Raw genomic sequence first — 13,804 nt, 5'->3', positions numbered from 1 at the left:
ATCGAGAACTAGATGCTATATAGAGAAGAAAGGAAACAAAAATTACTTTGCCACAATAGTGGAAGTCTGGACATGGTCATTCTTGTCCATGTCCTCAGATTGGTCGCTCTCGACATCTCTCACATCGACGTCACCCAAGAGAGTGACATCATAACCGTTATCTCTCAAGTAGTTGACAAATGCGTCATCCTCCTTCTCGATGGCGTCCTGGCCGAGAGATGGCAAGAAGAACAAGGCAAGGAAGGCAGAGAAGAAACACAAAGCGGAAGAAACGTAGAACGCAGTTTGGATACCAGTGTCGCTCTTGAAGCCTCCATGTTGTCTGATGATAACTGGGAAGATGTAGGCACCAACAAAGGCACCAACCTTACCAGTGGCAGCAGCGATACCGTAGTATTGACCTCTAATTGGAGTGGCAGCAGTCTTGGAAGCTAAGCATCCGACGTTGTTACCAGCACCGAACTCACCAAGAGTGGTGAAAATACCAAAGACAACGACGAAACCAGCAATGTGCTCTTTCAAGTATGGGTAGCCAGCGGTCATACCGAAGCCAATGGCACCTTGGAGCACAAGACCAGTCACAAGAGTGAGTCTAGGACCAATGTAGTCACTAAAGAAACCACCCAAAATGGCACCAGGCATGTAGAACAAGTTGAAGACAACATTCCAGCCCCAGGCCTTGTAGATGTTGTCACCTGGCAAGATGACCGAGAGAATGAAAGACGAGTAGAGACCAAATGAGTAGGCAGAGAAGTCGTAGATGAACCACAAGATGGACACGATACTCAATCTAAACCAGTAGAATTTAACAATAAGCCAGACTGGGTATTTCTTGACCTTCTTCATGTTGAGCTTGCGGAAGGCATCTGAGTCAGTGATCTTCATACGCATGAAGAACAACATGAAGGGAGGGATACAGCCCAAACCCAAGGTGAGTCTCCAGATAACATTCAAGTGGCGCTCGGAGAAAATCCACAACAAAACCAATGGCACAAAGGCAGAGACAATGAAGCCGAAGTCGATTGCGAAGTTGGTAAACCAACAGAAGTATCTGTTTCTATGTCCGGGAGGCAACTGGTTAGCGAACTCAGCAGCAATGACCGACGAAGTAGGATATTCAGCACCGATGGAAATACCCAAGAAAAATCTGAATACAGTGATGGCAGTGAACAAGCCCTCTGGAGTTTTGCCCCAAGTGGCTACAGCACAGAGAAGAGTAAAGAAGATAAGCATCACGTTAGCGATGAGCATACCCGATCTACGAGCAAAGTGGTCAGAAATATAACCAAAACCCAACTGGCCGATCACCGTACCTGCAAATGCAATGGCAGAAATGTTAGAGATGGCATTGGAGTCTTTATACTTTGATCCATAAATAAGCGACAAGCATGTGGTGACAGTAGAGATGGAGTTGTTCACATAACCGTCGGAAAACAAACCAGCGCCCGACACAAATGCTGGCCACAACTTACTGCCGGTGACCTTTTTCTCTTCTCCATGTTCGTCGTATTCTTTTGGGGGCTTGTAGGCGATTTCCTCAGGAAGTCTCTTGACCCAGCCAAAAAGGCCCTCGCTGAAGGAGTGTGGTAAATCTCTGGATGCCATGAGTGCTAGTGGTTGCAGAGGATTAGTATGTGTTAGAATTGGGTAGAAAATGTGTTTAGTGAGGGAACTGGCGTCTTTTTATAGTGGAAGCTTGTGAACGGCGCGTGAAAACTTCCTATCATCGATACGAAGCTCGTGCGTACAAGCTGCACTTAATTTTACCTTCGTGCGGCACTGATGGTGATCGCTGCAGGATCTAGGTACCACGTTGAGCAGCCGTTATAGAGAATTAGAAGACAGGAATGGATTCCGGGGTCAGAATTTTTCTGATTTAGTATGACTTCTGATTTGCCGAGCGGAAATTTGCCTTTTTTTTTTGCGTTACGTGGCAATTACCATACATGTCGGTCAGTAGATAAGTTTGGATCTCAATTGTACGGAGTGCACTATCGCTGACGCACTCCGGCTAAACTATTGTATTGACACGCACATTGGTCCATTGCTCGAAAGAAAACCGTTTGACATTTGCAGCCGGTAATGTGCCGTTCCAGTATCCTCGTGGGTTAATTTAGACATCATAGAGTAAGTCCAGCTCTCGCAACGTGGTTGGCTGTTTCCGTCTCTTCCACAGGACTGATTTCGGAATCCATTACATGCAGAGCAATATCTGGAAGACACAGTCAAACGACAACAAGCCTTCCGTATATCTTCGCTTATATTTCTTGGCAATCTCACCGAAGTTCATGTTTTATGGGATCCGGCGCATTGCTTCTTAAATCCGATCTTTCTTTTTCACTTCTTTCCGCGGCCTCTTCGTCTCTATCGTCAAGAGTGGCGATGTGTATCCGCGGACAAATATGAAATACATGACATCCACACGGAATCATGGATTGGCTCCTGTGGTACCTGTATGACATTTCAAGACCAATTTATGTAAATTATTGTAACGCGTTAATAGAGTTCGGTCTGACACGTTCACAGTGCAGTTGTCTGCAGTACGCGGCTGCAAGTAATATTAATCGCATCTCCTAACCACTGCCATAGGCGCTTCAAGTTTGTGCAAACGCCGCCCATTTCTCTTGGTAAAAAGTCCAACTTGAGAGATCTGAAACATATTATGTGAAGGACGGTTTGGTTAGTAGAGGTTCTTTTATGTGTGTTATAAAGTATATTTACATTGTTAGCTTCTCCATTCAACAGCGTAACGTAATTTTTCACCTGCTCTGAATGGAACAACTTTGAGGGTGTCGTTGCCGATGATCTCCGGAACGTAATTCTCACGTTCCACGAGAACAACGGTATCTTTGCTGATCACATCATCAGATGAAAGTCCGTAGAAGGCAACTCCGTTGTCCGACACGAATTTCTTAATGTTCTCCAATTTTCCGGCAGCATGGAAGATCTCAGCCACATAGGCAATGGCATGCGATTGAGTGAAAACACCAGCACAGACGCCAACATGTCTAGCCTTAGACTCAATTGGGTGTGGAGCAGAGTCTGACCCAAAGAAGAAGTATGGCTCTCCACTGGTGGCAGCATCCACTAAAGCACGAAGATCCTCAGGCAATTTAGCAACAGGCTTGCAGAAATTGATAGGATTTCCGGCCCAAGAGTCGATTGTCAAGTAGAGATGGTGGGCGGTGATAGTAGCTGCCACCTTACAGTTAGGGTTCTCCTTGTGAAGAGAGCGAACAGTATCAATAGCAGCCTTAGTTGTGCAGTGCTCTAAAATAATCTTAAGGTTGGGGAAGTCCTGAGAGAGCTTGATGAGCGCTGGGAGGAATTTGGGCTCGGCGTTGAGAACATGGATATCTTCATCTTTGGAAGGTGGTCTCTCACCATGAAGATTCAACACCAAGTTGTTCTCCTCCATGGCTTTGAAGATTCCGTAGAAGGACGAGAAATCATTTGGATCAACTCCAGCAGCAGAATTGGTTGTCACTCCAGCAGGATAGCATTTCACACCTTGGATAGCTCCAAGCTTTGCAGCCTCATTAATGAGTTCTGGCGTGAGCTCCTTGCACAAATAGAAACTCATAAGGAATGTAGTTTTTGGGGCCAATGCTTGGAGCAGCTTTTTGTACTCAACTACCCTGTCAATAGTGGTTACTGGTGGAACCAAGTTGGGCATGATGTATGCGATGGACACACCACCTTCTCTGACGGTTGGAGCTACAAGTTCCATCATTTTTCCATCACGAAGATGGACGTGCATGTCGGCAGTGATGCCAAGTTCGATTTCGGCCATTTTTTGGAAGTTGGATGGGTTGTGGAGATGATTTGTGGAGATTACATTCAACAGATGAGATCACGTGAATTTGGGGTCTGTCTGATTAGATAGAACAATGGATGATTTACGATTGGGTGGAAATTTCATTTCAAATTAAATTTGGTTTTTTTATTAAATGGTTTTTTTCAGGCCATTTTGTTTTACTTTGTTTTCGTAGCCTTGAATGTTTTGAGTAGTGAGGGGCTTGACTATTTGAGAGACGTGTTTTCTTCAATATCTAAAAAAGCGGCACTTTTGATTCCCAATTGAAAGAGGTCGCTTCTTTCGAAATTGACGGCCTTCATTATATCTTCTAGGATCCTATGAGTATCGTTATCGTTATTTTTAGGTAATCCTCCAAGGTAGACTCGTTGTATCGATGCATCACCAACATGTAAAAGAGCTAGTCCAACTATTGGAATAGAAGAGGAACTTGCATTGTTTTGCGAAACTGTTTCTAAGGCTATCGATGACTCTGCTCCGAATGACTGTTCGTTGTGAGCAACAAAGGTAGCTAGAGCCATAAATATCTCGTTCTCCAACATTCGATCTACTTGTAGCACAAGCATAGGAATGTCACCTTCTTTTTCTACTAACATTCGTAGAAGGTATATAGCTGAGAAATCAGGATCGCTTGTTATTTGAAGCGCCTGGCGCATTTTCTCGGTGTCAAATATCGATTCACAGGTAGGTGAATTAACCCCCAAAGTTACATTGATCGACCATGGAAAGTAAAATCTACCTGATTTCGAGAAATTTGTTCGGTTGGCCAAGTACCTACACATGTTGAATTCCTCATGTGTAGATATAGAACCTTGAATCAGTGGGCGCTGGAGGAGCGCTAATTTTTCGTGGGCACATAATTGACTTGAATCAAATTGAATTTGTCGCGTTGATTTTCCATTGCTGAAGTAGCCAAAAAAACTGCCCCACCCGTGGTATGTTTTGGCGCTGTCTGCTGTATCAGGTCGTGAAGAACTACTGGGTCGAACATTAAAGACACTTTCCTGCAGCGGTATTTTGTGATATTTGCCATCTCTTTTATGCCAGCCACCTCGAGAATGAGAGTGATTGCTCCTCAGATACAGTGGCATCTAGTGAGAAGAAAGCGTAGCGAATTGCAACCACAAAGTCAGAGACATATGAGGCTCACTTTAGGTGATTATCGTCGCCGCTGATTTTAATTCCATTGATATGGATAAGAGCCATAGCCCAAAGAATTTGAATTGTGAAGGGGAACTTTTATTTTTCGGCAATTCCCTTCGATTGTTCTTTTACATTTGCACACGTCAGACACTGCCCTTCTTGAGATATTATGAAATTGAAGTGTGAATAAAAAAGCGTTTCCTTGCTTTCATGCGCCCATCAGTCAATTCATTGTTCTTCTTATGTAAATTCCATTTAGTGGTCTCATTCATTCACTTAAAAGATACCAATGTACGGGAATTTTTTTTTGGTTCCTGGCAGAATCAACTCGTCAAATAGCTGTCCTTCCTAATATATGTGCAACATATTAATTTATCTGAAATGATTTTCTGATAAATGTGAGAAATGAGTTCAGTTGTACCAAAACATAAAACTCGAGTGCTTCAAACTAAAGCTGCAAGAGCACAAATTAATTTTTCACAACAAGAACCAAAATTGTAACAAGAGTCAATTTTTTTAATCACTTTCTCATCTATCATAAATGTTACACCAATGTTACTTTCGCACACGTCTCACATATACACCTTCAATCCAACTACTAACTACTAACTGCAACCTACGAAATCATGAGTTCAATCTTTCTAACTCACCTCCGTACAGGGTGGCACGTAGACCAGGCCATTCTATCCGAGGACCAGCGACTCGTCATAATCCGCTTTGGCAGAGATCACGATCGAACGTGTATGATTATGGATGAGGTTCTCTATGGAATAGCAGAGAAGGTGAAGAATTTTGCAGCCATCTATGTTTGTGACATCGAGCAGGTACCAGACTTCAACGAAATGTATGAGCTCTATGATCCATGCACGGTGATGTTCTTTTTCCGTAATAAGCACATGATGTGTGACTTTGGAACAGGAAACAACAACAAGCTCAATTTCACAATAGATAACAAACAGGAAATGATCGATATTATAGAGACTATTTATAGAGGAGCTACCAAGGGTAAGGGTTTGGTGGCCAGCCCGAAGGATTATAGTTCGGCAAGGGCTAGGTGAGAGTCCACAAGCAAAGACTCTAATTGAGAAAGTGCCGACGAGTGACTACGTCTATGAACGCTAATTCCGCTTTTTGAAATCAGATTTCATTCATCGATGCTACAAAAATATATGATACATGGGACGCTGAGTTTACTCCTGGACCTCGTTCTGTGCGTAGAAGAAGTTCACTCCAAGAAGTTGAGACTTTCCTCCAACAGACTTGATCCATTCCGCCACGCCCAGCCCCGGAGTGTCCGTACCCCAAGTAGGTCTATCCTTTGGGGGCTCGTACTTCACGCTTGGATCCTGCTTGTACAACAAAAACACATAGCGATGCTTGCCAGTCTTTTCTGGAGGTGCTGGACCCTCATACGGAACGATGTGTGTGGCTTTGCTGAGGTCTAACACAGTCGACAAGCTATCTTCTTGGGCATTATTGGTGTTCAAAGTGAGATCCTTAGCAATCCAGTGACAATACTCTGACCACTTATGGTCTGAGTTAGATGGCGCATCTGGATCCGTAAGAACCAACAAGAATCGATCCTCTTGCTCCACCTGCAATTCTTCCTCCTGGTTGGGTGAATTGAGTGTGAACTGAATCTTGGGACTCTTCTGGGTGTCTTTCACCTTTAAGGTGTTGCCCAATGTGACCAATGACTCTGGAGAATACTCAATTGTTAACAAGCCATGGGTATCGAACTTGTCGACCACGTCTGGCACAATTTTGTGCTTGTTGTAGGCCTCCTCAAGCAGCTGAGAGATAGTCATCAAGTTCATTCTGGAGATGTGTAACAGTGTCCGATATCGAAGCAAAGGACTTGTCGATGCACAATTGATAATCCGCAGCCGCCGCAATACACTGGCGAATTTATACATGGCCCAGAGTGGCGAGATTGCTGTGGGGAGCGAAGCAAATTAGTTGGCTCCAGGTGAAGTGCTGTGAGTGCATGCAACTAGTGGGAGTGCGTTATTGGAGTAGAGCTATGTGGGGGGACATTGGAGCAGGTTTAGACGGCAGAGGAGATTTATTTCGGGTTTTTGGATCGGATCAGAGCGAACTGCGAAGGAAAGTCAGCTTTGTATTTACGGTTTATTCTGTATGGCCGATTCCATGGCAAACTTTGGGTTTTGCTGTCACCGAAGTCCGGGTCGGTCTTTGGGCAGTTCTGCACAGTGTATGCACCTCATGAGACAATCGATTTGATCTGATCCACTCTTTCACAAACTACACATTCCATCACGCAGTCATTTATAACAATTATTAGATAGTAGCCAAAATAGTAGGGTCGGGGTCAGCAATAGGTTCTAGCGTGCAGCCCCCTAATATGAAAGCCTAGAAGTAAAAGAGTCCTAGTAGTTTCCTTCGTAGTGTGAGTAGTTCCCATACATCTCCAGTTTCTCGTCTCCTGCTCGCTGCGGAGGCGACATGTGTGTTCCGTTGTGTGACGACGGCTGCCCGTCTGGCGACTGCGTACCCTTCATGCCCGGCATGGCCTGTTGCAGAAGCTCGGTTTTGATAAGACCAACATCCGATTCTCTCTTGTCGCCCACAATACCCGCAATCGGAGCTCCACCAGGCTGCTGTAGATGGCCAGGGGCACCTGGGGGTCCTGGAGGAACGTTGCCTCGCATGTGTTGCATGTGCGGTTGGTTGAGCATGTTGAGTTGCAGCGGTGTATGGCCGTAACTGGGACGATGTTGTGGATACGACTTCTTGGGTTTCTCCTCCTCACGTGGAACGACATCGATGAGGAAGTCAAACATGTCACTTTTAGTGAGTGCAGCGGCAATGTCGGACTTCTGGAGGGTTCTGCGCTTGTTTTCCTCAGCATGAATCCACGCTCGCATAGACAATTCCGTGATAAAAACATCACACCCTTTGGCAAACAAAATTGGAGCCTCTGCACTGATCATCTTCACATCTTCGTCTGTCTTCATCACCTTCTTGATCCGTGCCAAGGGCAACTGGTGGTTCTTGAAATCGTGGTCATCATGTTCGATCGAATTGATTGTTTCCTGCCAATACTGCATCATCGTGTCTCTGTTCTTGCCGACCAATCCTTGGGCCACATTGGCGAAAACACCTCCAGGAATACCGTGTTGTTGTTGCTGAGCTACTGCTGCATCAGCTGCTGCTTGAGCAGCCAAAAGCTCTTCCTCATCTACAACTTGACGAGGGTCTGGGGGCAGACCGTTTCCATTCAAACCTGTATCATGTATGTATTGTTGTTGCTCAACGGCTCCAGAGTTGTGGTCTTGGTCGAGCTGGGGTAGTTCTTCCTCGTCGAGGTACGCTGGATTGTATTCCATGGTGATGGGAGTATGAGCTATGAGAGGACTTAGTTGCGGGTTAGCAGCACTGAGTTAATTCTAAGAATGTTTTGGGTATGAATAGCCGGCTAATTATTGTGTTTTGGCGTCCGTACGTTGAATATGAGAGGGACTTATCTGACGGTGTTATTTTCCAACTTCAAATGTGTGCTGGATGCAGGTCAATCTCCGAGAAAAGGGCTTTCGGTACTAAACGGGAATCTCAATAAAAAAGAGGGGATGATAATAGACAACATTCACGAATTTTTTCGTCAAATTGGAGAATTCTTCTTATTGGGCATTCTTGAGTTGTCTTTCTTTGTTGAAGAAACTTCTGGGAGTGGTTAAGATGGCAACGTATCTCAGATCTGTTAGTGAAATATCGTCGTGTCGCATTTTGAAAAGTTTTTTCTCTTAACCAAGGGTCCATGTGCTCAAAAGTTGAAGATAGTGGTAGTCTTCTAAAGGTCCACGCATGCCCATGGCAAGTGGGTGCAAATACCAAAAACCGCCAACAAGGCAAATGTACATGATTGAGAACACGGTGAATTTCACTGTAGCGGGACTATTCCGAGATACAAAATACTCGAGTAAGTAACCATAAATGAAGATGCCAAAATATTGCGCAGGCACGTAGTGGTGAAGATATGTCACACGGGCCATGATGACGAATGGAAGGTAATGCAAAACCCAACCTAGTATAGGGAGAATGCCCGCCGATAAATGAAAGTTCCAATCAGCTCCCATTACGTTCAAGTCTAGAGATTGTCTCTGTCCTCTCAAAAGAGTAGCAAAAACAACAATAATCGCAATTGGAATACAAATCGTGGAGAGATATGTGATGAAAACATGCCCCATGAGGAAGTAGCGCACGGAATACGCGTGCCACGCGGCCATACGCAAGCCTGTTCTTAAAATTGGCCACTCCCACCAAGAAGAAGCGAGCGGATCGAAGTGATCGTTGTCTGGCACTAAGGCGTTGTTTGAAGCCATCATTCCATAATTCAACAAAATAAACTCCTTCCAGAAGTTAGGATTAGGAGGCACATAACTGACATTTGGCATCGCAAGCTTGTCATTCACGTGGTCTTCAATGTTCCACCATGTGCTCTTGTCCAGAGCAAAAATTGCATGTTTGCAGACCACCTCTCCTTGTTGGAATCCCCAAGCAGGGTAAGAGTAGCCAGTCGTAGCCAAATAACAGCCCAAAACTTTGTGTCTCAATCTGAAATTTGTGGAAACTGGATGAAGCTCTTCAGGGTCTTCGTTTTGAAAATCTGGAGAAGGAGATTGTGATTGTGTTTGGATCTCAATGACCCAATCGTCTTTTTCGTCTTCGAGATGAAGTCCACCATAGCAGGTAGCTTCGTACTGAGACTTCAGCACCGCGGCTGCAATTGAGTGGGAGTGGATGAATGCACCAGTCGATTTGTGTTGAATACGGACAGTGTCACCGTCTTTGATGATAGTATTATAGTCTAAAATCGTATCTGGCGACTCAGGATCATATTGAAGTGTAGCAAATCTATTTTGCAGCTTCGAGGTTTCTAAGCCAAACTCAAAGATGAATTCATTGTTATCGTCCTTGTACCCATACGTGGTGAGCTGTTGCTGGCGGGAGCCCTCAGGGTAGAAATGGCCGTGGGAGTGAAGAATATTTGGAGATAGGCCCTGGGATCTGATTGTCACCAAGGATCCATAGGCGACCGATCTAGGACCATACTTCAAAGAGTTACCTTCAAGAGTACCTTGCAATAGAGTAGATATGGAGCCATCACCAGTACCTGATTTTGAAAGGACCTTGAAGTGAACTACAAATGACAACACGTAGACCGCAATGGGTATAGCGATCAAACCTACCACACGGAACACCCAGTGCGAAAAATATTTAAAGTAGGAGATCTTGAATTTCGCGTTCTTCTCGTCTGTGATTTGCGTTTGGCAGAGTTTGACCAAGAGGTCGTACACCGTGTAAAGGCCTACCAAGGTAGTGACGAAGAGACCCACCAACTTGACAGAACAAACGCAGCCGATAGACAATCCGAGCAAAGCCGTCCAGAGAGCACCACGGAAAGAGATCAATTGCTGGGAGAAACTCAAGGTGTGCACCTTTGTGAGGCAGAAGAACGTGGCAGCAGTGAAGAACATAAGCATCGAGTCTAGAAGAATGAATCGCGAAAGAATGAGCGAGAGCATCTCAAGGGCAACAGAAAGCCCCACTGTCCAGCTACTCCACATACTGAAGTTCAATTCCACCGCAGAATAATACGCCAATGGGGTACAGAGAATGCCAAACGCACTATTGAACACCCTCATATATGTAAAGTGCGAGCCCTTTGGAAACGACATTCCGCTATCAAATTTGAAGACACCATCAAAGCCAGCCAACCATCCAGAGAGGCCAACCAACAATTTGCCCAATGGAGGATGCACATCGAAGTAGAATTCGTGTTGGATGTAGTATGATCCAAACTTTCCAAAGTGAGCCTCGTCCCAGATCACGCTCTGATTATCTCCAATACCGTAGAGTCTAACAAAAGCAGCGATTGCAGTTAAGATGAGCGGAGACACGAAGTATTTCCAGAGCCATAATTGCAGCAGCTGAGGAGTTTGTTCTTTGAGCGAAAGCGTGGATGTCTTTTCGATGAGTTCTTCCACGTACTCCTCGGTCCCGAGATACGGTTTTGTTTTCTCGTGTCCGGTACGCTGCCTTAGCTGCGATTTGCCATTGGAGTAGCCTGTCGCTGAAGACATGGTGTGTTGTAGTATTAGTTGGGTGGAAAGAGGTACATGAGATCGCGAAGTACTAGTAGAGTTTGAAAAGGGAACGTGGGATTGGAGCGTAAGAAATTGGATATTTGGAGCGTGAAATTTAAAAATGGAAATTGGTGGGACCGAATTTTGCTCGAATCGATTTTTATAGGCCCAAGTTGTTGGCTTGTTGAGGTCTGACGGTTGTATTTATTAGCCTTTACGAAAGGTGATGTCAGTGTTCAGTTCATAGTATTGACGCGAGATAATTGTGAAATTTAGGATTAGACGACTTTTAAAAAGAAATAGAAAATTGAAACAGGGATATATCCAATTGATGCTGCAGCCAATTGCTCATATAAGATAGAAGGATTCAACACATGGCTTGCATAAGGACAAAGATGCTGAACGAAAGCTCATGTTTTCCATTTGAAAAAGTTCTACTTGCGAAATTCCTCGATGCCATTTCGCGTCTTCACGTTGGATTCGCTACCAATCCCTAGTATGTACCCTCGATGACAGTGACAGCATTACCGCCGACAGATATCTTTTCAGCAATATGGAGATCTATTTTTGCATCTCGGCCAATAGAAATACCTTGACTTAAGCTGAACCCTCCGGCCTTGCCATGGAATTCACGAAGGTGAGCACCCGTGGCGCCAGCGCCCGAACCACAAGCTGGATCCTCTACAAGACCAATTGCAGGAGCAAATGTTCTCACCTGGTAGGAAGCCTCTTCTGCGCATGGACCAATCACCTGAACTCCACATACTCCGAGTTTCTTGCTCACTACAGAAAGATCTTGGGAGTCTGGCTTGAGAGACACAACATCCGCACCAGAGGCCAACTCAGCTGTAAGCCAAACAGGCCCCACGTCATAGATGGCCAGATTCAATATAGCTGGGCCTTTCAATGCCTTCTCCACTTCATTTTGACTCTCTACAGAGAGCTCTTGACGCTTAGCATATGGCAATTTAAACGAGTACTTGCCATCTTTTACAGAGATTTCCACAAGTCCCGCGTCACACTGCTGATAAATCTTGCCGTCTTTTGGAGTGACGACTCCTGACTCTACTAGGGCATGGCACGTCCCAAGAGTAGGATGTCCAGCGAATGGCAATTCCTCATCCAATGAGAAAATTCTGACTTTGTAGTCCGCGCCTTCGACCGTTGGCTTATGAACAAAGGTTGCTTCCGATAAATTTGTCCACGTCGACATGCGCTTCATTTCTTCGGTGGTGAGATTCTCAGCGTCGAAGAACACAGCCACAGGGTTGCCCATATATTTCTGCGCCGTGAAGACGTCTACTTGCATGAAACGAGGCATTGTGTATTTCTGTAGTCAATTAAGTTTGAGGAAGTGATACGAGCCAGATGAGCCTCTATGTGATACTGGCGGGGGGTATATATAGTGGGAAGCCATGAGTCACCTACAAACAGATGGCGCGAAATGTTGCGCGCAAATAATTGAGCGCAAACATTTATGGAATTATATCTAGAAGGTTCTGGAAAGTCAATTGTCATTTTAAGGTTTGATGTGCAATTGTTTTGTGCTTGTTGAACAATTTGCAGCCAGTGATGTTAGTAAGCAGGATGGGCTTCCACAGATACAGCAAAAACGCCTGGAAACACATACGAACATAATCACTGGAACCCTCTTTTGGTTTGAATGAAATTACATTCTTTTTTTTTTTCAATTCGCTAGGATTTTTCATGCTCTCACGTTGTTTATCGGGGTATATTGCCCTAAGAAACGATAGAGACGATTGAAGTTTGAGGCAGGTCTCGTTTGACAATTTGGGAATGGAGTACTTTTGGAAACTTCAAGAGGGTATTCCATTACGCGTCTTTCCGCATCTTCGTTGTCCTAAGACTTCGATGTTCTATCCGATTTTTTCTCAAAGATAAATTGGCTTAGCAATGTAGGATAGATCAATTCAGAAATATAAAGGACAATAATTTTTTAACCGGACTTCTCACTATTAATTGTTCATCAATGATTACCATGGAACGATTGGCTCGCAACCATTACTAAACACATTAACTTCAGAATGTATGACCACAAACCTTTTTGGAAAAAATACAAGGTCCCATGAAGATATTAATAATCTTGAACTCAATAGCCGCGTAAAAGCATTTTCAAAATTACGACTGCAAGGCTCCTTTCTTCCACTTCGGAATCCTGTCATTTTTACCGAAATACTGCAGGTAGCTCCGGGCTTCCAACTGTGGTTGGTTTCGTCCGCCGTCTTATATCCGTCACCGATCCTGCAACTGACAGATCGGGCCGACATCTATACGCAAGAGATCTATGTTGCCTACAACAGTATTCCCTGGAACTATGCATAAAAAGATGGAAAGTTTTCCAAAAAAATGGCGCAATCTAGATGTGCTATCTAAAATTGAAAGAAAATAAAATTTTCACGTCGGTTGCTCTCAGAATTTCACAATTCTAGTGGTTTTCGTTCATATCGGTATATCCTGCAGAAAAGCTGAAGTCTCGGTCTCGGAAGGTTCCTGATTCTAATCAGGGCTTACGTAACACTTTCAGATTAATAATCTTCGGCAGTGCACTGTTCGGGTAGTTTCGCCGCTGCTGCCAAGTACACAGACGCAGTGCGGCATTAGACATATACCGCTCATAACCGCTATATCTATATAAGTTGGTCTATTTCCCTTCATTTCTCAGTGACTGAAATTCAGAACACCGCAATTGTCGCATCTGCCTCATCCGAGAATTAGA

The 13,804-nt window shown here is 44.5% G+C and overlaps 8 protein-coding genes across 8 annotated transcripts; 1 reads left to right on the top strand and 7 right to left on the bottom strand.

Annotated features, from left to right (window-relative positions):
- Positions 1–42: 42 nt before the first annotated feature.
- Positions 43–1,605, bottom strand: PUMCH_000587 (uncharacterized protein; the record flags this gene model as incomplete). The annotated part of the gene is made up of 1 exon (XM_063019666.1): positions 43–1,605. One exon carries the CDS (start codon positions 1,603–1,605, stop codon positions 43–45), a length of 1,563 nt encoding a protein of 520 aa, XP_062875736.1.
- A 1,120-nt stretch (positions 1,606–2,725) lies between these two features.
- On the bottom strand, positions 2,726–3,793 carry PUMCH_000586 (uncharacterized protein; the record flags this gene model as incomplete). The annotated part of the gene is made up of 1 exon (XM_063019665.1): positions 2,726–3,793. One exon carries the CDS (start codon positions 3,791–3,793, stop codon positions 2,726–2,728), a length of 1,068 nt encoding a protein of 355 aa, XP_062875735.1.
- Positions 3,794–4,023: 230 nt separating this feature from the next.
- On the bottom strand, positions 4,024–4,908 carry PUMCH_000585 (uncharacterized protein; the record flags this gene model as incomplete). Its single annotated transcript, XM_063019664.1, has 1 exon — positions 4,024–4,908. One exon carries the CDS (start codon positions 4,906–4,908, stop codon positions 4,024–4,026), a length of 885 nt encoding a protein of 294 aa, XP_062875734.1.
- Positions 4,909–5,586: 678 nt separating this feature from the next.
- PUMCH_000584 (uncharacterized protein) lies at positions 5,587–6,018 on the top strand (the record flags this gene model as incomplete). Its single annotated transcript, XM_063019663.1, has 1 exon — positions 5,587–6,018. One exon carries the CDS (start codon positions 5,587–5,589, stop codon positions 6,016–6,018), a length of 432 nt encoding a protein of 143 aa, XP_062875733.1.
- Positions 6,019–6,150: 132 nt separating this feature from the next.
- PUMCH_000583 (uncharacterized protein) lies at positions 6,151–6,876 on the bottom strand (the record flags this gene model as incomplete). Its single annotated transcript, XM_063019662.1, has 1 exon — positions 6,151–6,876. The coding sequence occupies one exon, from the start codon at positions 6,874–6,876 to the stop codon at positions 6,151–6,153; it is 726 nt and encodes a 241-aa protein (XP_062875732.1).
- Positions 6,877–7,350: 474 nt separating this feature from the next.
- On the bottom strand, positions 7,351–8,310 carry PUMCH_000582 (uncharacterized protein; the record flags this gene model as incomplete). Its single annotated transcript, XM_063019661.1, has 1 exon — positions 7,351–8,310. The coding sequence occupies one exon, from the start codon at positions 8,308–8,310 to the stop codon at positions 7,351–7,353; it is 960 nt and encodes a 319-aa protein (XP_062875731.1).
- Positions 8,311–8,724: 414 nt separating this feature from the next.
- On the bottom strand, positions 8,725–11,064 carry PUMCH_000581 (uncharacterized protein; the record flags this gene model as incomplete). The annotated part of the gene is made up of 1 exon (XM_063019660.1): positions 8,725–11,064. One exon carries the CDS (start codon positions 11,062–11,064, stop codon positions 8,725–8,727), a length of 2,340 nt encoding a protein of 779 aa, XP_062875730.1.
- Positions 11,065–11,560: 496 nt separating this feature from the next.
- PUMCH_000580 (uncharacterized protein) lies at positions 11,561–12,388 on the bottom strand (the record flags this gene model as incomplete). The annotated part of the gene is made up of 1 exon (XM_063019659.1): positions 11,561–12,388. The coding sequence occupies one exon, from the start codon at positions 12,386–12,388 to the stop codon at positions 11,561–11,563; it is 828 nt and encodes a 275-aa protein (XP_062875729.1).
- Between the last annotated feature and the right edge of the window lie 1,416 nt (positions 12,389–13,804).

The sequence above is a fragment of the Australozyma saopauloensis genome, chromosome 1 (assembly GCF_035610405.1).
Source record: "Australozyma saopauloensis chromosome 1, complete sequence".
NCBI lineage: Eukaryota > Fungi > Ascomycota > Pichiomycetes > Serinales > Metschnikowiaceae > Australozyma > Australozyma saopauloensis.
The sequence above is the reverse complement of the archived record's forward strand: the minus strand, read 5'-3'. Positions and strand labels throughout refer to the sequence as shown.